The sequence below is a fragment of the Silene latifolia genome, chromosome 7 (assembly GCF_048544455.1).
Source record: "Silene latifolia isolate original U9 population chromosome 7, ASM4854445v1, whole genome shotgun sequence".
Lineage (NCBI taxonomy): Eukaryota > Viridiplantae > Streptophyta > Magnoliopsida > Caryophyllales > Caryophyllaceae > Silene > Silene latifolia.
The window spans coordinates 70,304,647-70,328,153 of record NC_133532.1 but is presented as its reverse complement, the minus strand read 5'-3'; the positions used below and the strand labels follow the sequence as shown (position 1 = coordinate 70,328,153).

Sequence of the window (23,507 nt, the reverse complement as noted above, 5' to 3'; positions counted from 1 at the left end):
GACACCCTTATACTACGATCCCTACTCCAACTTAATGGTCAACCACATACTCAAAGCCCAGGGATACTTCCCTGGAATGCCTCTAAACCCCATCCAAAGAAACACCTTCGCACCATACAAGGAAGGCAACTAAAAAAGGATACCACTTGGACTAGGGTACAAACCCACTAAAGAGGAAGTTCTCGAGATGCTTGCTCAAGTTCAAAACCGTAAGTACGTGGGAGTCCAAATGCGACCCTATCTCCCTACCCTAAACGGATACTTCGTTAAGGAAGGAAGCCTATAACTCTTTCACGGATTTCCCGAACCTTGGCACTATCTCGAGAGGAAGCTAGCCGGAATCGAGATCTTTCACGATTGCTACTTCATCCCTCCAGAAACGGTTCCTACCGTCAAAACCCATCAAGCACCTTGCTTAGACAAACAAGCTGTTAGTCTATTGTTTGGAGAGGATCGATTTTTAAGAGCCGCGCAGGATGAGATCATTACCATGATACTTCAAGACGATCACTTCAACCCTACCGCGTTAATCACAGAAACAAACGCGAATCAGCAGAAAGGATGGAGAAAATCAATCAAGTGGACCAACAATCAATGAAGACTCTTCAAGCTCACCACTGGAGAAGGAGAGATGTTCAAAGGAGAACCAGAAGATGATGAATTCGAGTCGGAGTCGGAGTCAGAGTCAGAGTCTAGAGAAGTCACTAGGGAGTCTCCTTCTGTCGTCATCCCCATTCCCTTTGTTTCTCCTAGCTTAGCCTCGAGTAGTAGAATGATAGTTCGGAAATGTCCCAAACATCGTCCCTTTACCGCCACCGACCACGATCGGATGGCTTCTTTGTTTCAACTTTTCTCAAACTTTAATATGAATAAATCAGGTTCTGCTTACTCTTTGTGTTATCTTGTGTGCAATTCTGTTTACGATGATACTGAGGATGACCAAGACCCAGACTCAATTGAAGTACTTCCCTACGTAGCCAAATAAATACTACAGGAAGGGGAAGGGGGACCAGTAATAGAGGACACCGAACCCATCAATGTAGGAACCGAACTAGAACCCCAAGAACTTAGGATAGGGACTACCTTGAGCTCTACCGAAAGGGCCGATTTCATAGACCTCCTAAACGAGTTCAAAGACGTCTTCGCATGGTCCTACAAAGATATGCCAGGGATCGACAGGGATATCGCCGAGCATAGAATTCCGATTAAGCCAGGTTTCAAGCCTGTGAAACAGAAGCTTTGCCGAATGAGAACGGAATGGGCTCTCAAGATTAAGGAAGGAGTTGATAAGCAATTCAAAGCCGGGTTCATCAAAGTTTCCGAGTATTCTGACTGGGTAGCCAATATAGTACTTGTACCCAAAAAGGATGGGAGAATCCGTGTTTGTATTGATTTTAGGGACTTAAACAAAGCAAGTCCTAAAGATGACTTCCCTCTACCGCACATCGACATATTAGTGGACAATACTGCAGACCACGCATTACTATCCTTCATGGATGGGTATGCGGGTTATAACCAAATCAAGATGGCCATAGAAGACATGCATAAGACCGCTTTTGTCACTCAATGCGGAACCTATTGCTATACGGTAATGCCGTTTGGGTTAATCAACACCGGAGCTACATATCAACGCACCACAACTACACTCTTACATGACATGATGCACAAAGAAGTTGAGGTATACGTAGACGACATGATTGTCAAGTCCAAGGATAGAGAAGGGCATATTGCGAACCTTCGCAAATTTTTCGCAAGGCTACGAAAGATGCTAGCTCAAACCGTAGGAAACGAAGAAAGGGCTATCTACTACCTTAGTAAGAAGTTCTTGGAGTACGAGTGCAAATACTCACAACTAAAAAAGACATGCCTCGCTCTTGTGTGGGCAACGAAGAAGCCACGTCATTACATGCTTAGCTACTCCGTCAAAATATACTCCAAAATGGATCCAGTCAAATACCTCTTCGAAAAACCCGTCCTCAACGGATGCCTAGCCAGATGGACTTTGATGCTCTCAGAGTTCGACCTCAAATACGTGCCCCTGAAAGTTATAAAAGGGTGGCCGTTGCCAAATTCTTCACAGAGAATCCCATCAATGATGCACAAACAATAGACACTTGGTCATTTCCAGATGAGGATATACTCCAAACTGATGTAGACTCCTGGGACCTTTACTTTGATGGAGCATCAAACTTAAGAGGATTTGGAATAGGAGTGTTGCTCATTTCTCCTGAAGGTGAGCATACACCAATCTCTGTCAAACTCGACTTCGAGGTGACAAATAACGCTGCAGAATACGAAGCTTGTCTCATAGGACTACAAGAGGCAGTGAGCTTAGGCATTAAAAGCCTCCGAGTACATGGGGATTCATCCCTGATCATCAATCAAGTTACGGGATCTTGGAAAATCCGAAGCGAAAGCTTAGCACCTTACCAAGCCAGAATAGACCAAGTGGCCCAATTCTTTGATCACGTGACCTATCTACACCTACCTCGGGAAAAAAATCAATTTGTAGATGCTCTTGCAAAACTTGCATCTTTGATTAATATGCCAGATGACATGGTGGAAATACCCTTATGTATCGAACGACGGTCAGAGCCGGCTTATGTCCATCAAATCCTTGATGAAGAGGAAATCGCACAGGAACCCTGGTTCCAAGCAATCCTAAATTTCAAGCTCAACGGTACCTATCCACCCGATATGGACAAAAGGGGACAACGTGCTATACGCCTACTAGCTTCCCAATACGTTCTCATGCAAGGAGAGTTATACAAAAGAACACCTCTTGGTGTAATCCTACGTTGCCTTGATCATTCACAGGCACGAAAAGTGATGTAAGAAGTCCACGATGGAGAATGCGGTCCTCACATGAGTGGGCCCATGATGGCAAAGAAAATCACACGTTTGGGGTACTATTGGACCACAATGGAATCCGATTGCATCAAATACGTAAGACATTGCCACAATTGCCAAATCTTCGGGAATGTACAACGTGTCCCTCCTTCATTGCTCTATACAATGACATCTCCTTGGCCTTTTTCTGCCTGGGGAAACGACATAATCTGTAAGATAACTCCAGCCGAAACAGGAGGTCACTGTTTCATCCTATTGGCAATTGACTATTTTACCAAATGGGTAGAAGCGGCTTCCTACACTAGCCTCACGGCTAAAAACGTGGCAAAGTTCATACAAAACAACATCATCTGTCGATACGGTTGCCCACATGAGATCATTAGTGATAACGGATCACATTTCCAAGCTGAGACGGAGCAATTTCTAGCCAAGTACACAATTAGGCATCATCACTCTTCGCCATATAGACCACAGACTAATGGCGCGGTAGAGGCAGCAAACAAGAACGTTGTCACAATTCTCAAGAAAATGATTGACAACTATCGAGATTGGCCGAGCAAGATACCCTTTGCTTTGTGGGGATATCGCACATCTGTTAGGACGCTCACTGGGGCCACCCCTTTCTATTTGAGTTACGACATGGAAGCTATACAACCAGTCGAGTTAGAGATACCATCCTTGCGTATCTTACTTAAAAGTCAAATCCCAGAAGCCGACTGGAAGAGGGATAGATATGAAGAACTCATCCTCCGGGATGAACGTAGGCTACGCGCGTTGCACAATGTCAAAACATATCAAGCACGTATCAAACGCGCTTTCAACAAAAGGGTTAGGCCCAGGAACATCAAAGAAGGAGACTTAGTTCTCAAATCGGTTAGAGCTCTTTTACCTGTCGATCCACGGGGAAAATTCAAACCTAATTGGGCCGGGCCATTCCTAGTCAAATCCATACTTCCAGGGGGTGCGGTTAGGATCACAGACCTAGATGGGAACGAGTTTTCCAACCCGACAAACCTCGACCAACTAAAACGGTACTATGCCTATAATAGGAACAAAAACGCGCCTCGCTTAACCTCATGTGTCGCTCTTGTGACACTAAATAAACGGCCCTGGCCAAGCTAAAATAAGCTAATGTCACTCTGCTCTTGCATTTTGACAAATTTGTCATCCTCACATCATCAAATAAACTAAACTGCACCTTCAGAGTAAGCAAAAGCTCATGCTTATTTTCTAAGTTCATTACAAGCTCTTGCTTAGAATAATTATTCTTTTACATTTACTCGAATTACGCGCAAGGGTTTGATTTCATTTTTTAATGAATACGTAGGCAATCCTTCACGGGACACAATCCATTATTTTAAAAATATAAATAGAAGGACATTTGTATTGCATTTGAAATTCAACAAGAATAATAAATAGAAAATCACAACGGTTTCATAACCATTTAACCTTTTTTATTTCATTCTTTTTTCTAATAATAATACGCTACATAATAAAAATAAAATAGGCCAGGATTCTAAAAACCCCACCTTTTTATTATAACAATAATAATAATAATAAATAATAATAAAGACTAGGGCAATTCCTTCATTTTCCCCTTGCCCTTGTCATTCTTGTCATATTTCTTGTCAGGACCTCGAGCCGGACGCTCTTGCGCCACTTCGGACCTAATCACCAACGGTCTTTCTCGATGCCTAGCCTTACCATTCTTGCCAATCACCATCTCCACGACAAGAGAAGTCTTCGGTTTCTTCGAAGGATGAACAACTCGAAACCCGGCTTCTTCCTCTCCCTCAGTCAGATGCTTCTCTTTCTCCTTTTCCACCTCGCCCACCTTGTAGTCAACAAGCTCGCGCTTCCTCAATCTCTCGCGCTCTTCCGGAGTAGTAGCTTTCCTCCATCGTAGATAAGAATCCGACACCCATAAGGCATTAGCAGAAGAGTTCAAGAACCACATGTTTCTTTGGGCCCATTTAATAGCCCACTTCCTTCGACTTTCAGTAGTAAGTGCCACAGCGGTCTGCGGGACGGTATCAAGCTTCGGGATCGTCCGTTTTAGTCCAACCTGTCTCATTAGCCTTTCCGGGAAGATGCACACCATGAATTCCAAGCCAGGAATGCGCACAGATCGGGTAGGATCCAAAGAAGACACTCCAGTGACATTTGAGGTGCCACCATGGTACAATCCACCTAATCAAGGGGCCATCATCACTCTTCAGTTTATTCTTCCAGTAATCGCAGACTCGAGTAAAGTCCACCATGTACAACCTAGTCCTCATTGCAATCGAACGAGCATGATAGGAAGGAACATGAACTGGGGGCTCGATCAATCGAAGCCGTTTCATAAGCCAGACCTACCAAAAGCGGGCATTAGACATCAAAAAAAAAAAAAAAAAAAAAAAAAAAAAAAAAAAACGAAAAAAAACGAAAAAAAAAACGAAAAAGAAAAAGAAAAAGAAAAAGAAGAAGAAAATGTTCTTTTACCTGCAAGATAACGGGACTTCCCAAATACGGTAGGTCACGATTGGCTTTCCTATTATCCAATCCCAACATGATTTCTCCTAAGCATAAACAAGCTGGGCTCCTGGGCAGCTCCATTTGCTCAATAAGGCCCAAAAGACGAGGATTACCTCTCAAGTCTTCATCAACATGCCCTTGGAGGACATACACATGCAACAAGCAAAACCCAAATGCCCTTCGCCTAGCAACATAATAAACGGTGGGGTTGGCCCTGTTAATAAATCGGTCAATGAAGTCCAACATTCGCACTCCTTTCGAGGTCACTAAGCGGCCCACCTCAAGTCTAGTCAATCCAAGAAAGTCTCTAAATTTGCTCTTATACCCTTGCGAAGTAGAAGGAATGGCGGGCAAGTGTTCCGGGTCCCACCCACCAATCGCAGTAATTTCTTTAGGAAATGGGCAAATGTCGCCTCTGGGGAAAGCAAAAACATGATAATTCGGGTCCCAGTAATCAAGACAAGCATCCAAGAATGGTTTAACAACCTTGATAAGCTTCATACTCAACAATGATCCAAGATTATAGGCGCCTATGTCATGTTTCTCCATGTTGGAAAACTCATTAGTCCACTCTTTTAAGAGAATCTCCAAAGTATTCATGATGAGTGCTTGTTTTGAGAATTTTATGTAATAAGACGAAGAAGAGACGGAAGAATTATGTGAATAAAAGCTCTATCGACGTCTCTATTTATACTAATTTCTGTTTCCTAAAATCTGCCAGAGCAGACACACCTGGGAACAGGCGCAGCACCTGCTGCGCCTCTTCCTCACCAAGGTTTCTGTGCTTTTCCACGTTGGATCTTTCCTAATTCCGTGACGAATAATTTCCTATTCCTACGGGTTATTGTTTTGGTAAATACGTGGGAATTACCATATTTCGTGTTTCCTAATTCCGTGGGCACGCATCTCGAGGCGATATCAACAATTTCGTCATTTTACCACACTTGTACTTTTTCATTTTAGGAAATAATTTTCGTAATTCATTTTAGGAAATAATTTTCAATTCCAATTTAATTCATTTCAAAATTTATATATTCATTTCATTTTTAAATTTCTTTTAGGTCTTTATTGCCATTTCATTTCTAACCTATAGGGTTCTGTTTTTCTTTTTTTAGGGGGTAACCCTCCCTACCGTCCGGTCATTTCCGGCAAATTTTTTGCATTTTTGCATTTACTTTTTGCATTTTTGCGTTCCCTTGAGTAGTTCGTTTTACGCTAATTCAGGCCATATGTATATACAAATGTATGTTTTGCGCGATTTCTATGTAAATTTCGGCAACATGACGGCGTAAACCGTCATCTACCAAACCTATTCAAAGCTAACCTGCAGGTACAAGCAACGCAACCTAACAGCAAAGGCACTCATGCCGTCATATATACACCAAAAAGGGAAATGTACAACAAACTGGGGGCTCGAGCCCCAAGCAAGTCCAAAATGTCCTAAATAAAGGTTCAAAATGTACAAATGTGCAAGAATACAAACAAAAACAAAACAAAACTACTGCCGGTCGCCCTCCAGCTCCGCATCCCTTGCCGCGAGAGCAGCAACCTCGGCATCCCCAAACTCGAGCTCCCTCAACAAGCGAGTTGTCTCCTCCCGAGACTGGGCCAACTCTCGCTCCAGCTCACCCTCCATAATTCCACGAACCGAGACGGCGCAACCTGTATTTTCAAGAAAGAAGTTCTCAATAATTGAATAAAGTTCAACCAAATGTGTTCTTACACAAAAATTATGCAAATTAGAGGCTCACCCTCCGAATCGATGTCGCCCGCCTGTCCGGCAAGATCCGTCATAGCCACGTCAAAGTCACGCAGCTCGGAGATCATCGTCCTCCCGGTCGCGTTAGTGTACTCGAGGGTCTCAGGGTACTCTGGGGGCTCGATGCCCGCCGCCTGAACCCCCTGCAAAGTCAAATGTTTCTCATTAATCGATGATCTTTCATCGTAGTTTTAAAATCAAGAATAAAGAAGAAGAGTAAAGATGCTCACCACTACCGGCCAGTACGCCAACCTCCCGTAGAGGAACACCGAGTAGTCCTCGCCAGGAAGAAGAAGGGCGTCACCACCGACGCCACCAAGTCGCCTCCTCTCGCCTCGTAAGGCTCCCTGAACATCGTCCTAGGAGGATCGATGAGAACTGTCAACACATCCCGAGAGCACTGACGAGCCAAGCGCTCGCCCAAGTACCACACAAGACCCATTGACGTCCTCAACAACAGCCGACTCGAGCTCCTAGGACGAAGGACCTCAGCCACAAAAGGAGGCGCTCCAGCGTACTCCGCCCAAGGCCTGGGTACCCATTGGGACAAGACAAACAAGGAATCATTCTTATGATCGATTAAAGCAACGAAGAAGCAAAATGAATATAAGTGAGATGCTCACACTGTCCAGCTGTAAAGCGTTCACGTCCCGCCGGTAAACACCGTGAGAGGAACGCTTGTTCCTCGTCCTACACATCACCCAATCCCTCACGACGGGATATGTTCTCTCCAGCGGCTCCGTCCTCTTGGGCGAGAGGTTCGGAAAGTAGGAGTACACCCACGCCTGTAAAGTAAGATAGTCAATGACGGTCTTTCGTAATTCGATAAAAAAAAAGAATTGATTTTAGTCTAAATGAAGGTTCATACCTCCAACAGTAGTCCAGATCCGACAGCACCAGGAGAAGTCCCCTTCTCCATCAACTCCGGACGAACCATGGCCCTCATGAAGCGGATGAGGACCGCAAAACCAGCAGTGACCCAGTCCCAACGCCCCGGGGAGCTCAGGTCAGAAAGGAAGGGAAGAAGCTTCGTCGACAACCTCTCTCCCTTGTCTCCGAGGTAGATCGAAGACAGAAACCACCAAAGCCACAAGCGGGCCCTCTCGCTCAAGCGACAGGAGGAGGAGCCGTCTCTCTCCCATCAATCGTCACCAGCGCCGGGGTCTTCCCCGCAAAGTAGTCTCGGACATAGGAACTGGGCACCAAACCAGGCACAGTAACATCCTTCGGCGATAAGTTCCAGCCGATCAACCTCCTAGCCTCGGCTGAGTCCACCCTCATGGCAATCTCCGGCCACTCCACGCCTCGGTCCCCACACCTGGACTGTAAATCATGCCGTAGTCCTACAGAGTGACTCCCACCTCACCAAAAGGCATGTGAAAAGTGGAAGTCGTGTCCCAGATCGGTCCAAGAAAGCGCGGACCAGGCTAAGGTTAGCCCGCAACTTACTCTTCGCGATATCCCACCAGGTCTGCACCAAGGCACCAAACGCTCCACGCTCGATCATGGCGCGCTCCTCCGCCGACAGCCGCTCGTAGCACTCCATCGCCGTCATGTAACCCGAGAACAACCTGATGTTCCCGACCTCCTATTGTGATTTAAAACAAAAGCTATCTTTAATTTTGAATGAAAATTGGAAAAGATATGAGTAAATGAAATGAAATGAAAGAAGGTGAGTGTTGAGTAATGAATTCAAAATTACCAAACTCTTCACCGTCCTGTAGGACACGTGACCCTCTGCAGCCCAAAGCAGGTGCCTACTCTCCCAGGTCTCAGCCCACGCGGGTGCTCCCCTCAGCTGACGACCTCCTCGTCCAACGTTGGCCCGCCTCGGGGCCTCCTCCTCCTCAACTGCCTCCTCCTCGTGGACCTCGTCCCCAGTAGCCATCACCGCGGCGGTGAAAGCCTGCTCCAAAGCCTCCTCGACAACAGCAGCGTCTATCTCCATGGGAGCCCTCCCAAAAGTAGAAGCTTCATCACCTGCAATATTAAAGCGAATTTAGGCCGCGTCACGTGACGACAAGCCTTAGTTAAGGGATTTTCGAGCCTTCGGAAGCCCTGAAATCGCTCCTTTCTCGCCATCTTTGGCCATATTCTCACAAACCCGATAACTCATGTGGTAATTAGGGTCAAGTCAAGCCAAAGTTGAAGCCTAGTTCCGGGTTCGAGTCGAAATTTCGGCAGCATTTCGTTATAACGACGATTATGCCCTAGAAAAGTGTCCTGAAAAAGCCGTCACAAACCAAAATTCTGAGATGGTAGGAAGTTTACCCATCATCCAAGGATCCCAAATATCAAGTTTCATCGCAAATGGGCAATCCTAAGGCTATTTTCGAAGCAATTTACGGTCTAGCTGTTAAACCGTCTCAATTTCACTCAAATGCTCAAAACTCAACAAAAATTCGAAACAATTACATGGTTATGTTCCTTATACCACCAATTATCCATTTCTAGTATCAAATTTACAAGGCAAATGCATTTGGGGGAAAAGCCCCAAATTTTCGAATTAATTGGGTTGAAAACCCTAATTTTTTCGATCCAATTTGAGCAGATATAGAAGTTTAATGAAAGAATAAGGCACATACCTCGATTAGTCATGATTAATACAAGCTTTTGGATCAAACCTTGCCAGAAATGGTTGAGATTTGAGAGAGAAAAGGATGATTTGTGTTTCGAGTAAATGAATTGTAAACCCTCTGTTTATCGCGTTTTTACGCAGAAAATACACCCACAGGGAACAGAAAAAGCGGCCGCGCTATTCCAAGAGATGCGCTCTTCTTGCGCGCTGTTCTCGTATTCCCTCCATACGAGTTTTCAAAAATTCGTTATGAGTTCGTTATTTGTGGGCCCATCTTTGGTGCGCCTCTTCCCCAATGCTATTTTATCTTTTTGGTCCGTTTGACGATTATCTTTCGTTCAGACCCGCATTTCTAAGCCAACAGCAGACTATCACACGTCATTTATCGCTTCCAAGATTTTGCTTGTCACAACGAGCAGATATTCCTTTACAGGTGTTTCGACACGCCTTCATTATATTTCCCAACGAGAATAAGCGGATAGACTTTCCCTCTCGAGACACGGAGATTAGTTCCCGATTATGTTCCCCAACGAGAGTTCACGACCGACAGTCACTTCCTCTCGAGACATAGAGATCAACATCGACCCCGAATTCTTCCGAAGTTTGTTTGAAGCTGAACACAAGCAGATTTCTCCCAACAGTTCCAGACTGTGTCCTGCTGTCTTTCCTCATTATTTCCTTATAATCCTTCAGACACCAAGTTTATCTTCAGACCCCAAAGAGTTTTGCCGAAGCGCCTTCAGTCCCGTTTCGTCCAGAAGTCTCAGGTATGATCTCTTCTTATGGCTGGCGAGCCTCCTTACGTAGTCTAATGGACTTTAAACGACCCTCCCCGATAGTCGACAGACTCTAAAATGTTCCCGACGACAAGTCCTTGGTTCAGACCCCTTGAGCCGCCTCGCGTCGCCATAGTCGTCAGGTTGTAATCTTCGATTGACCTGATGGCTATACTTTGACTTTCGCTTTGTCCAAGCCTCAGTCAAAATGGGGGCTCTATAGATACCTCATTTCTGCACCTCTCGCAAACCACCCGGTGATGATTGGGCCGCATGTTTGGTACGCGGATGGATTTGTGACAGTTCGTAAGTTTATCGTCAAGTGATTGCTCAAACACTAATGTCTACCTCTTAGTTATCATCTACGCGCCGATACGGTCGTTTTGACAGTAATTAGAGTACATTTGGAGTCCGGGCCTAAAACCGTCTCCATTTTCTGATAACCGTTAAATCCCAAGTCAGAATGTTCTGGAATGTTCCGGATATTTCTATTCCATATTTTATAAATATTTCACAATCTTTATTCTTTGGTAAACAATTTCCCGTAATATTCATACAAAATATTAAGGAAAACCAAATTATTCCGCCCTTCCATAACTTAAACACAGAAATCTTTCTTCCGCAGGAGGAAACCACTTGGGAACTGACGCAGCAGTCTTTGCTCCTCTTCCAAGAGACGCAGTGATGATCCGCGCCTCTTCCCAGGTCCTTTTCTGCGTATTTTTCGTATCTTTTTCATATCTTTCCGAGATTCACTTCCAAAGTCTCTCCGAAACCCTAATTCCTTCACGTGATCAGTATAAATAGGAGCCTTCGCTCCTCATATTTCTCATGCGTGTGTCCTCCCTTCTCTTCTCCCTTTGCATTCTAGACCTTTGTTCTTACTTTTTGGCGTCTACGTCCTTGAACATTCGACCACGTAAGCTCGGATCCTTCCGAGTACCAGCCTCGTTTGCATGACCGACCAATTTGACTAACTCCACATCAATCAACTTAATTAATCTAATCGTTCTTCCTCTTACGAGGGCACTTTCGTCTACATTCGAGTCGAGCATCACTAATCGATAACTTAGTTCTTCTCGTTTCGTCAAACTTGTAAGTCTGAGGGTGTAAATCCTTCTTCTTTTATTGTTATTTACTTTTTGTACCATCATTAATGTAAGGTTTATGTCGAAAACACCTCTTAAAATCGATTTCTAAAACCGTGCTTTAAAACCTCTTTTTACGAATTTCCAGAAGACAAACCGTCGAGAAAGGACGCAAAGAATCGCTGCGCGCCTCTTGAAGGAGCGCAGCTCCGCCGCGCTTCGTGAGGGCCGCCGCAGCTTCCTCGCTTCTTTTCTTCTTCCTTCGCCCTCTCGTAATTCGTCAAACTTTGTTTGTTTTCGTTTGTTTTCTTTAATTCTATGATACAATAGCATAATAATCACACATGTATATTATTGTTCATTCATTAACACGTTTAATCCATCATTAAAATTCGACTTAAATCCCTTATAATCTCATATTTGCGAGTTTTCGTCATTAAATTCAATCCGGGTTGTAGAAATTCGATTTGTTCATATCGAGTTTCTGGAATTCGATCTTTGATATATTTTCATCTGTCTTTTGTCGTATTCGTCATTAATTTGTCATTAATTTGTCATGTTTAGCCTATTTTGTTCACCCATGTCACTAATCAATCGTTCATTCATGTAAATAATCCGTTTGCATCCGTCTCATCCATGTTTTATTGCTTTTATGATCATTAATCACATGTAAATAACCTGTTAATCACTTTTATCCGAGTAAATATATTAATTATCCATTAAAATCACCAACTTACATTAACGATTTGCGCTTCGCCACAGCCTGAACTCACCCTTGAAATGCACGCAAAGATTGGGCCGCGCCTCTTTCGTGAGGGCGCATCTCACGCTACTGTCCAAAGTTGATTGTCGTCTCTGAACTCCGTTGTTGCTTGACCTAGTTTAATTAGCTTACGTATAATTGACTAACTCGTGTTATCGCCTACTGATCTGTTCGTTAATTCGTTCGTTAATTCTTTCTCTTTTTCTTTTTTCCCAAATTATTCGTTTCAAAGGTATTTTCGACATAAATCAATGAAACCCGATGTAATTGTTGTAATTTTTATTGTAATTTTCTATCGTTGTAATATTTATCGCATTTGTATCATTTATTTCCGTGTTTTCACATGTAATTGAGCATTAAATCCTACTTTAACCCAATTGTATGTTAAACTACGTGTCAACCGACCTAGTCTAATCTTCACATGCTAGGATTAAAACTTGGATGTTCCATTGCATGCATATAATCGACGATATATCGAGTATAGATGATGTCGCTAATCATTAGTAGAGGCCGCTATCGAGGCGGGCAGGATTAGGTGTTCGATCAAAAGAGCTTCCTTATACGTACCCTTACCCCTCACCCCTTACTCCAGATCTCTGTGAACATCCGCGTTCATTGGCATCCACGAGAGTCATTCTAGACATAGAATGCTAAGGGTAACGATTGCTTAGTGTTCATGTCTCTACTTTGTGTCTTGACATGACACGAGGTATTCGAACGGTTCCAATTTCCCATAAAAATTGGTGGTGACTCCAACAAATGCAAACGCTTGTTCTCTCCTCCCAAGCGCCCCCGTGGGCCCCCGTTGTCCACAATTAGAAGCAATTAACTCAACTAGACTAGTTAGACGGTCTCTACAACTGTAACAAATTGACATACTCATCAACAATTAACATCACCATTATCATATTAAAAGCTTAACTCTTGCATATGCATTCATACCTATCACAAAATCTCAATTATAGAAAACGAAATTCAATTTGGGGCACTTTTAAGACGAAATTTAAAGGCAAATTTTTAGGTGAAAATCACCAAAATCCATCTTTCAACATTATATATACAGCATATAGTGCTCAATTTCATCATCTAACATGTAGGAAACAACCAAAAATCAATTTTGATTTTGTAAACCGTAGAAAATTCGTCCCAATTTGGCAATTTCTATACTATTTTTGGAGCAATTAATCATTAATAATCACGAAAGGGAAGCATATGAATCACATTACAACAATTAAAAGCAATGATTCGCCCATATGAATCGAAATTTCAGTTAATTCTACCATTCTAACAAGTTCAAAGTGATAAAACATGTAAATAAGAAAGAAGTTCATACCTTGATTAGATAGGAAAGTAAAAGGACGAAATTAAACAAAGCAAACAACCCAACTAATCACCACCAACACAAGAAGATGAGAGTTTTGAGAGAGATTTAGGGCTTAGGGTTTGAATAGAAGAAGAAAGAATGAGAGGAATAAGAAGAAATAAGGGTTTTAAGAAACCCGTAAGAGGCTCTGTACTGTAGCCTACTCGATCGAGTGCCTATGGTACTCGATCGAGTGCCCTCTACTCGATCGAGTAGGTGCTATTTTGTCGAGTATCTGCAGAAAATTTCCACATCCCGACGTCATAGCTTCCTAACTAGATCGAGTGAGGTCTACTCGGTCTAGTAAGCACTCGCACTCGGTCAAGTAAGATTGAGTACTCGGTCAGAAATACGAAGTAAATTGAAGATTCCTGCAAAAACAATATCGCGTGTCGATTCCAAACTATGTTCGGAATTAGTCACTAGTTATCATACTAACTCATGTATTACCATTACTACTGAAGCATATCATACCATCTCATCAGATAAGATTCATGTCATATTACGCTACAACAAATTTACCCAACTCGGTTTACCTGCTTCCGAGTCATTCATATACATAATCACGTCATCATACCATATCTAAACTCGTCTTACCACATTGTTATTAGCTTATTCTCATGTTAATGCAAAACATATATTTAACGATAATTATTCTTCCATATGTCATTCAAAGGTATTACTAACATGTTCCAATTTCAATCATAAGCAAATTATTCTACACAAATAAACACCACGCAAGCGGAAAAATTCAATCATCAAGCATTGTATACACACATCACTAATTACCAATTCTCGTACTATATCTCAACACTTCCTTAACTATCATCATTATAACTACGGCAGAATTTATAAACTCATATAGGTTCGCTATTATTAACAACTTAAAGTAAACACCAACACGTCCACCTTTCATATTATAGCATACACTCCCGCACTTTCACGCATTTCTATTAAATAAAACTCTTTTTACGTTTCTCATAATCATCGTATAAGCTCCCTGATTCTACCAAAACTTCACCACACACAATCCAAACACAAATATCATGCCCATATCTACTTTAGCAAAGACTCGACCACAAATAGTTCCGACGCAATCAACATACACATTACATACATACACACGGACTCCATATCCCATACCCTGTGACTGGCTTAAGTACAATGAGGCCAAGATTTTGAAATAAGGGCGCCTACTCACCCAAAACCTAGCATCAGCTGGGGCTCTCATCATACATGCACCAGGTTCATTTTATTAGACTCACTACGTTCATTATTTTCATTGGTTACAGGTTCCAAAATCGTCGCTCTGATACCACTTTGTAACACCCCCATATTCAGAGGAGCCTTAACTAGGCCTTCCTTAGCATATAAGGGCGTTACCATCTCGGTCGCCCGAGGTAAGTAATCATCAAAAGTCGATAAAAGAACATTTATTGTTATATTACAAGCGATACAACCAACTTAATAGAACAAAGATATAACTCGTGAGCTACACTCTATTACTATCAAATCTCGTGAAGACTCATCCCTGCCCGGACTCCAGCTATCAACGACATCAACACCTGCTAAAACGGACTGCTCACCATAAGGGATCACGGCAGACACATAAAACAACAAGACAACCACACAAGGTCAGTACTGAGATAAGACATAACAAAACCAACAACATCTATCTACACAACACAACACAATCAGTCACACACACAATCACACCCACTCCAACCAATCTCCGTCACCGACTGTCCACTGGACCAGCCCTGCCAGTGGGGGACCGCAGCCGTACCCACCAAATCCCCGCTCATCATACCGAGCGATAACCCTGTCCCATTAATGTGCACATCCCCTCCCGTGGCGGGTTCCACGGAGGGCGAAACTAGGGCGTAAAGCCACTCCCGCAAGTGACTCCACTCAGCCGAGGGCGCGCCGAGAACCGGTAGACAAACAATCACGTATAGTCAGTATTACACAACAACCAACAAATCGTATGTACCAACCGACTCATCGCGCATACGCGCGCCACACACAAACACAACCACAATCCAACAACCACGACACGACAACCGACACACTAGACTATCCACAGAAACTGAGTAGGCGAACCTACCTTTAAGCAACTGCAACCACTCCATGCCAACATACGAAATATCCAGCAATCAAGTGACACTTATATCCACAACACAATCATCTATCACTACCAAGCAAACCCTAACTGCAAAGACAAGGATACGGATGAGGATGATGACATACCTACAAGAAGAAGCCTGGGAAAAGACCGCTACCCGACTCAAGCTATGCTCTCTTAACACACAAGAACCTTCAAAGGCTTCCATGGAGGTTATATGGTGAAGGGAAGGGAGAGAGGCGACCTAAGGATCTGAAGAAATGAGGCGGAAATAATTTGCGGATTTAACAAAACGCGATTATAAACCCTCGCTGAAAACCCGTTACTCGATCGAGTGGCCCACATACTCGATCGATTGTCCTCTACTCGATCGAGTATCCAAGCTACTCGGCTACTCGATCGAGTAGCCTCTACTCTATCGAGTACCACAAATAACTCACAACCCAAGGTAACTTTGCCACGCACTTATAAGGACTATTACCGCTCCCAAGGTCAGTCAACGCTGGTCAAAGGGTCTCTAAAAGGGCGGGTATTATAGGTACGTAGATCCTACCCTCGACGCAAGGATCAGAAAGATGTAAAGAACGATAAAATCCGACCTCTCAAGCTCCGGGATTTGGCAATAACACGGATGAATGCGAAGAACGTAACTTAAATCTCTTTTCAATGTAGTTAGGTTTGTAAAAGTGTATTATGAAGATGACGGAATGATTTAAATACTAATCCGTGTTATTAACAAAACCCGACAAAACATCACCCGTAAACCGAGCTACTCGATGGAGTAGCTGACGTACTCGATCGAGTACCCAGGATGCTCGATCGAGTACCCTACAGGCAGAATACTTTTCTTAAAACCAAAACACCCTTACTCGAAAGATTAAAGCCCACTCGATAGAGTACCCAGAGGCTCATAAAACCGTAGTATTACAGTTTGTCCTAGACAACTGTAGTGTAGTTGTAGGAGTGTTGACTCGAAGTGGGGTTTTGAAATGGGTTTTGAGGCCCGATTTTTTGACTAGATATTTGGACAGAGTTTTGACTCATTTTGCTCTAATCTTGGCCCTTTTTTTTTAAAATGTTTACATTTTAAAAGATTTTTGATGTTACAAAATTCGTCATGGTTTTATTTAGAAAATGGTGATCACATATGATACAAGCATTTATACAGACATTATAACGGTATGCCGAGTGCATTTATAAGAGTTTTGGCTTAAAAGGGTGGGTTGCTATACCGAGCAATCAAACCCGGGTCTGTGGAGAGGTCCGTGCCAAACATGAGTAAGGTCGGTTCCTAGTCCATTTCCTCGAGTAGTGAAAGCCCTTGATACAAACATGAGTAAGCATCATGGTATGGTTGACATCAATCACTATCCATCCTTAGGCCCACATAAGAATTTGGACTGTCCAGACGGGACGATTGGTCGAATGGGTTGGGTTGGGCCTAGGAAGGTCCAGTAATGAAATACGACAACTGTCTCATATAAACTATTCCCTAACCTTGTTCAAGTTTCACCCTTGGCAACACGTAAGTGTATTACTCCCCAGCGGAGTCGCCAAACTGTGGACATGGGGGGCCCACGGGGCGCTTGGGAAACAAGTGTTTGCATTTGTGGAGTCGCCACCAATTTATTGTGGAGAATTGGAAAAATTCGAATACTTCGCGTCATGTCAAGACACAAAGTAGTGACATAGACACTAAGAACTCGTTACCCTTAGCATTCTATGTCTAGAATGACTCTCGTGGATGCCAATGAACACGGATGTTCATAGAGATCTGGAGAAAGGGGTGAGGGTACGTATTAGGAAGTCCTTTTAATGAACACCGAATCCCGCCCGCCTCGATAGCTGCGTATACTAATGATTATGGAAGTTATTCATACTCGATATGTTGTCGATTATATGCATGCAATGCAACATCCAACATTTTGATCCTAACATGTGAGAATTAACTAAGTCGGTGAACAAGTAATTATCACTTACTAATGTCGAAGTAGGGTTTAGGATTAATTACACGTGAGAACAAATAAATAAACCATACAATACAATAAATAAATAACGATAATTAAAATTACAATAATTACAACGGTTTAATTTATTTACGTCAAAAATATATTTAAGACGGATAATTTGAGAAAAACAAGAGAAAATAAATTAGGATAAAACGGACAGATTAGGGTGATATTAGGATTAATAGTTGATTAATACGTAAACTAATGAATTAGATCAAGGCAAGAACGGAAGTTCAGAGACAGAGCTCAACCCGGAACAGGCGAAGCAATGCTACGTCTCTTGGAAGAGGCGTAGTGGTTACTGCGTCTTTTCCTGAGGTGAGTTTTGACTGTGAAGTCAGAACTCCGTGTTGTTAATGTTCGTTGGTGGATTTAATGATTGATTATTGATATTTGACTCGGATGAAAGTGATTTAACAGGTTATTAACATGTGAATTGGTCATAAAAGCGGTAAAAAAACGAACTAAAACGAATTAGGATGAGTTAAGACGAACTAAAACTAATTAGAAATTAATTACAAATTAATTAGGGTTATTTAGGTTATCAAGACGGAAACAATCCGAAAGTCGTGATAAATAGATGAAAACATATACAAAAGTCGAATTCCAGAGATTTGATATGAACGAATCGAATCTCCAAAATCCGGATTTGATTTGATGACGAAAACCTGCAAATATTGACTATAAGGGATTTAAGTCCGGATTTAAAGGTGATAAATTATTATAAATACGTGTTATAATTATTATATGCGAATGAATAAGAAGAAAATAAGAAAAAGAAACAAAAGAAGACGAATAAGAATCAACATATAAATGGTACAAAGATGGTTGGGGTGGTTAAGAAATTGAAAGCTCTCAAGGGTGATCTCAAAAGACTTAATAAAGATTGCTTCTCTGATGTAGAACTCAAAACCAGTCAAGCTATTATTAACCTTGAAAATATTCAGCTGCAACTCCAGGAAAATTATGACAAACCTGACCTTATTGCTCTAGAAGTGAAGGCTCTTGATGAGGTGAAGTACTGGTCTAAATTAAGGGACAATTTCTTACAGCAAAAAGCAAAGACTCAATGGCTAGATGAGAGAGACAACAATACAGCCTATTTCTATAATGTCATTAAGAAACATTGCCTGAGAAATAAGATTGTGCAGATTGAAGATCAGACTGGCAAACTTTGTACTGATACAGTCAGTATTCAGGAAGCGTTCTTGAATTTTTATCAAGGTTTGCTGCAGCCGAAAAGGGACCGAACATGTGAGAAGTAAAGTGCTGCAAACTGAATCCTATTGTAATGACAACCATGCTATTTCCTTATTAGCTCCTGTCACTAAGGAGGAAATTAAAGGGGTAGTGTTCTCTTTTCCTATAGACAAAGCACCAGGGCTTGATGGTTACACTAGTGGCTTCTTCAGGGACTCCTAGGACATTGTTGGGGATGAAGTTTGTGAAGCTATAATGTATTTCTTTGCTACTGGTAATCTGCTCACCCAGATAAATGCTACCAACATCACTCTTATTCCAAAATGTGACAGACCTACTGCTGTTAGCCATTTTGGACCAATAGCTTGCTGTAATCTGGTATACAAAGTGATTTCAAAATTGTTGTGCAATAGATTAGCTCTGGTTTTACCTGATATTATACATGAGAACCAAGGAGCCTTTATTAAAGGTAGGTCTATCATTGAAAATGTCCTTATCTGCCAGGATATTATACATCTATATGCAAGGAAAGCTGTAACCCCAAGATGCCTGTTCAAAATTAACTTGCAAAAAGCCTATGATATGGTTGAGTGGGATTTTGTTAAACAGATGCTTCATGGTCTAAAGTTTCCATCTCATTTTATTCAACTGGTGATGCAATGTGTAAGGTCTACCTCCTTTACTTTTTCCCTGAATGGGAATAACTTTGGTTATTTTAAAGGATAAAGGGGTCTGAGGCAGGGAGACCCTATCTGTACACTTTTGTTCACTATCTGTATGGAGTATCTAACTAGACTGATCAAATTTGCCACTGACAGATGGGCATTCCAATATCATCGTCTTTGCAAGAATTTGAAGCTCACTCATCTCATGTTTGCAGATGATTTGCTCCTTTTCTGCAAGGGTAAGTCTCAGTCTATTTGGCTTCTTATGATAGCTTTCTCCTAATTCTATATGGCTTCTCCCTTGGCTATGATTAATGCTAAGTCTGAAATTTTCTTTAATGGAGTTACTGAAGACATTAGAGAAGGTATTAACTGGTGACTGGTTTCAGGGAAGGCACCATGCCCTTCAGGTACCTGGGAGTGCCTATTAAGGCTGGTAGGCTTACAAAGCTGGAATGCTCTGCATTAACTGAAAACATGGTAGCTAGGATTAGAGGATTCGGTGCAAAAAAGCTTTCTTTTGCTGTCAGGATTACTCTCATCAATGCTGTTCTCAATACTCTTCAGAATTATTGGGCTCAAATGTTCATTATTCCTAAGAGCATCATCAACCATATTAGGGCTATTTGTAGGAACTATCTGTGGGATGGATCCCCTGACTACCACAGGGTTCCTCTTGTAGCCTGGGATAAGGTTACTTTATATAAAAACGAAGGTGGGTTGGGGATTAAGAAAGCTGATGTCTGGAATATTGCCACATTGGGCAAGTTGGTTAACTGGATCTATTGCAAAGCTGATAGGCTGTGGATCAAATGGATTAATGATGTGTATCTCAAGAATCAAGACTGGCATAACTACTCACCTCCTAATGATTCAACCTGGGTATGGAAGAATATTTGTAAAGTGAAAGATAAGCTCAAAAATGGGTATACTGACAGCATCTGGACCATGAGTCCTAAAGGATACTCTATCAAGGGTGGATATGACTGGCTTTCTTCTGCTTATGTTACCCCTGACTGGACTGCTCTTGTGTGGAACAATTGGAACATTCCAAAACACTCTATGATTATCTGGCTCAGAATGCAGGATGGAATGAATGTGAAGAGTAAATTATTCAGGTTTGGTTGCTGTGCAGATGATTTGTGTATACTGTGTCAAAGGCAGCCTGAAACTGTGGAGCATCTGTTCACAACCTGTGAGTATACTGTCAGAGTTCAGTCCATCTGGTACAATGGTATGGTGGCTCGTTCCCTACTGTGAACAATTTGATTGAAGGCAGCAGGAATAGTATGCAGTGGAAGATCAAGGTTGCCATGTTCAAGGCCTTTAATTATTCTATTTGGTATCAAAGAAATAGTGCCAGGATTAATGACTGGCTGTTGAGACCTGAGATAGTTGCTGCTCGAATAGAGGAGGATATTAGAAGAAGAGTTAAACTGAAATGCAGGGCAGTTGATGACCAGACTGTCCTCAGTTGGCTGCATAGTATATGAGTGATATGATTTGCTTGTAGTGGGATTCGATCCCAGCACCTCTTGTAATTATTTGATTTGTTATGATATATAATATACTCACATTACACCAAAAAAAAAAGACGAATAAATAGAGAGGCGAGGAAGAAGAAGAAAAGCAGGAACTGCGGCAACCTCTGGAAGTGGCGCAGCAGATGCTGCGACTTTTCGAAGAGGCGCAGCAGTTTCTGCATTTCTTCTCGACGTCTGCCTATAGTTAATCCATTAAAACAGTTTGATAAAAGGGTTTAAGAAATTGTTCTTAAGCATATTTTTGACGTAAACCTTACATTAATTAGTATAATAATAAAATACAATAATAAAAGATGGGATTTACACCCTCAGACTTACATGTTTGACGAAACGAGATTAACTAAGTTAACGTTTAGTGATTGCTCGACTCGAATGTATGATGAAAGTGCCCTCGCAAGAGGATTTAGATTAAATTGATTGATTAATTGAGCTGTAGTTGGTCAAATTGGTCGGTCATGCAACGTGACCGGTACTTAGAAGAATCCGAGCATACGTGGTCGATTGATCAAGCACGTAGACATCAATAAGCTTAGAGCATGGTCTTAGAATGCAAAGGGAGAAGACAAGGGCGGACACTCGCGTGAGAAATATGAGGAACGAAGGTCCCTATTTATACTAATCACACGGAGGAATTATCGAATAACTAAAACTTTGGGAAAAAATCTCGAAAAGATCTGAAAATACGCAAAAGAGTCAAAGAGGCGCATCACCCATCGACTCTTGGAAGAGGCGCAACAAAGTGCTGCGTCCTTTCCCGCAGGTTTCCTCATGCGGAAGAAAGATTTCTGCTTTTCTGTTATGTAATTGCGGTAGATCTCGACTTCCTTATTCTGTAAAATATGATTTTCAGAATATATTTTACCAAAAAATCATAAAATTAAATTATGGAATAGATATCTTGAATATTCTAGAATATTCCGACTCGGCATTTTAAAACGGTTTATTAGAAAATGAAGTGGTTTTTGACCCGGACTCCAAATGAACTCTAATTACTGTCAAAACGACCATAATGGTGCGTAGATGACAACGAAGGGGTAGACACAAGTATTTGAGCTATCACTTTATGATAAACTTACGAACTGTCATAAATCGCTCGTGTACCAAACATGCGCCCAATCATCACCGGTGTTTTGCGGAGGTGCGAAAATGAGGTATCTACACATTTATATTTCCAGAATACATATACACTAAAGGTAATTTATGAATGCTGTTTATAGTTATTACCGCAATACGCTCAATTCCAAAATATGGAAGCTTTTCAAAATCATCATCGTAAGAACGGTTGTCCAGATACTCTATCTGCTCAGATGCGAAGTTTATGCAAGCACAGCTATAATGATCATTATTGCCAGATAAAACCGGATGAAGACCGGAGCATGTGAGAACAAAGTCAGAATAGCTTACACTTCACAATATTTCACATTTACACTTTGCATATGATCACATTTACACTTTCCATAATATAACATTTACACTATCCATATAATCACATTTACACTTTCTATTTAATCACATTTACACTATCCATATTATAACATTTACACTATCCATATTATAACATTTACACTATCCATATCATCACATTTACACTTTCTATTTTAATTACATTTACACTTCACAATATTTCACATTTACACTATCAATATCATCAAATTTAAACTTTCTATTTTAATCACATTTACACTTCACAATATTCACATTTTAACTTTGCATATGATCACATTTACACTTTCTATAATTTTGTTGGAATAAGTGTCCTCCGCCAATAATGCGATCACAACTGTCGATCATGATGATCACATGTTTGAATCTCATTTCAAGAATACATATGGGAAGTAATATTTTACAGTCAACTGGTCCACACATATCGGTAATGATTGGCTGACTAGAGTTTGACATTACTGTCGTGCGACGGTGGTGATCAGTTGATCCCCTTAGGTCATACCTATAGGAAAATACTCTTAATTGATTATTTAATTAATCGTGTGCCGATACGAGTTAATTAAATTGCTTAAAATTGACGAATGATTTTGTGAGTAAAGTTAACGTGTCTTATTGTAATTCGATTAAATTAGATACGGTCTAAGTAATCAAATTGTTTTATTACTTGGATAAAATTATTGTTTACGAAAAAATTGAAATTGAAATTGAATGAATAATTTATTATAAATACAAGTTGTTGTAATTTATAATTTGATAAACCATTTTGGTACATGTAAATAAGAATTAGTAGTTGATTTTGTATGTGACATATTTTATTAATATGTTTA

General features: G+C 41.4%; 1 protein-coding gene across 1 annotated transcript; it reads left to right on the top strand.

The window, feature by feature from the left end:
• The first annotated feature begins 20,092 nt into the window (after positions 1 to 20,092).
• On the top strand, positions 20,093 to 21,186 carry LOC141590213 (uncharacterized). The gene is made up of 2 exons (XM_074410820.1): positions 20,093 to 20,927; positions 20,969 to 21,186. Exons 1-2 carry the CDS (start codon positions 20,093 to 20,095, stop codon positions 21,184 to 21,186), a joined length of 1,053 nt encoding a protein of 350 aa, XP_074266921.1.
• The last annotated feature ends 2,321 nt before the right edge of the window (positions 21,187 to 23,507 follow it).

What these genes read in the sequence shown, in the direction of transcription:
- LOC141590213 (XM_074410820.1), top strand. Translation starts at nt 20,093, where the DNA reads ATGCCCTTCAGGTACCTGGGAGTGCCTATTAAGGCTGGTAGGCTTACA. An exon ending in TCAGTCCATCTGGTACAATG is followed by an intron (nt 20,928 to 20,968) that starts GTATGGTGGCTC and finishes ATTTGATTGAAG; the next exon opens with GCAGCAGGAATAGTATGCAG.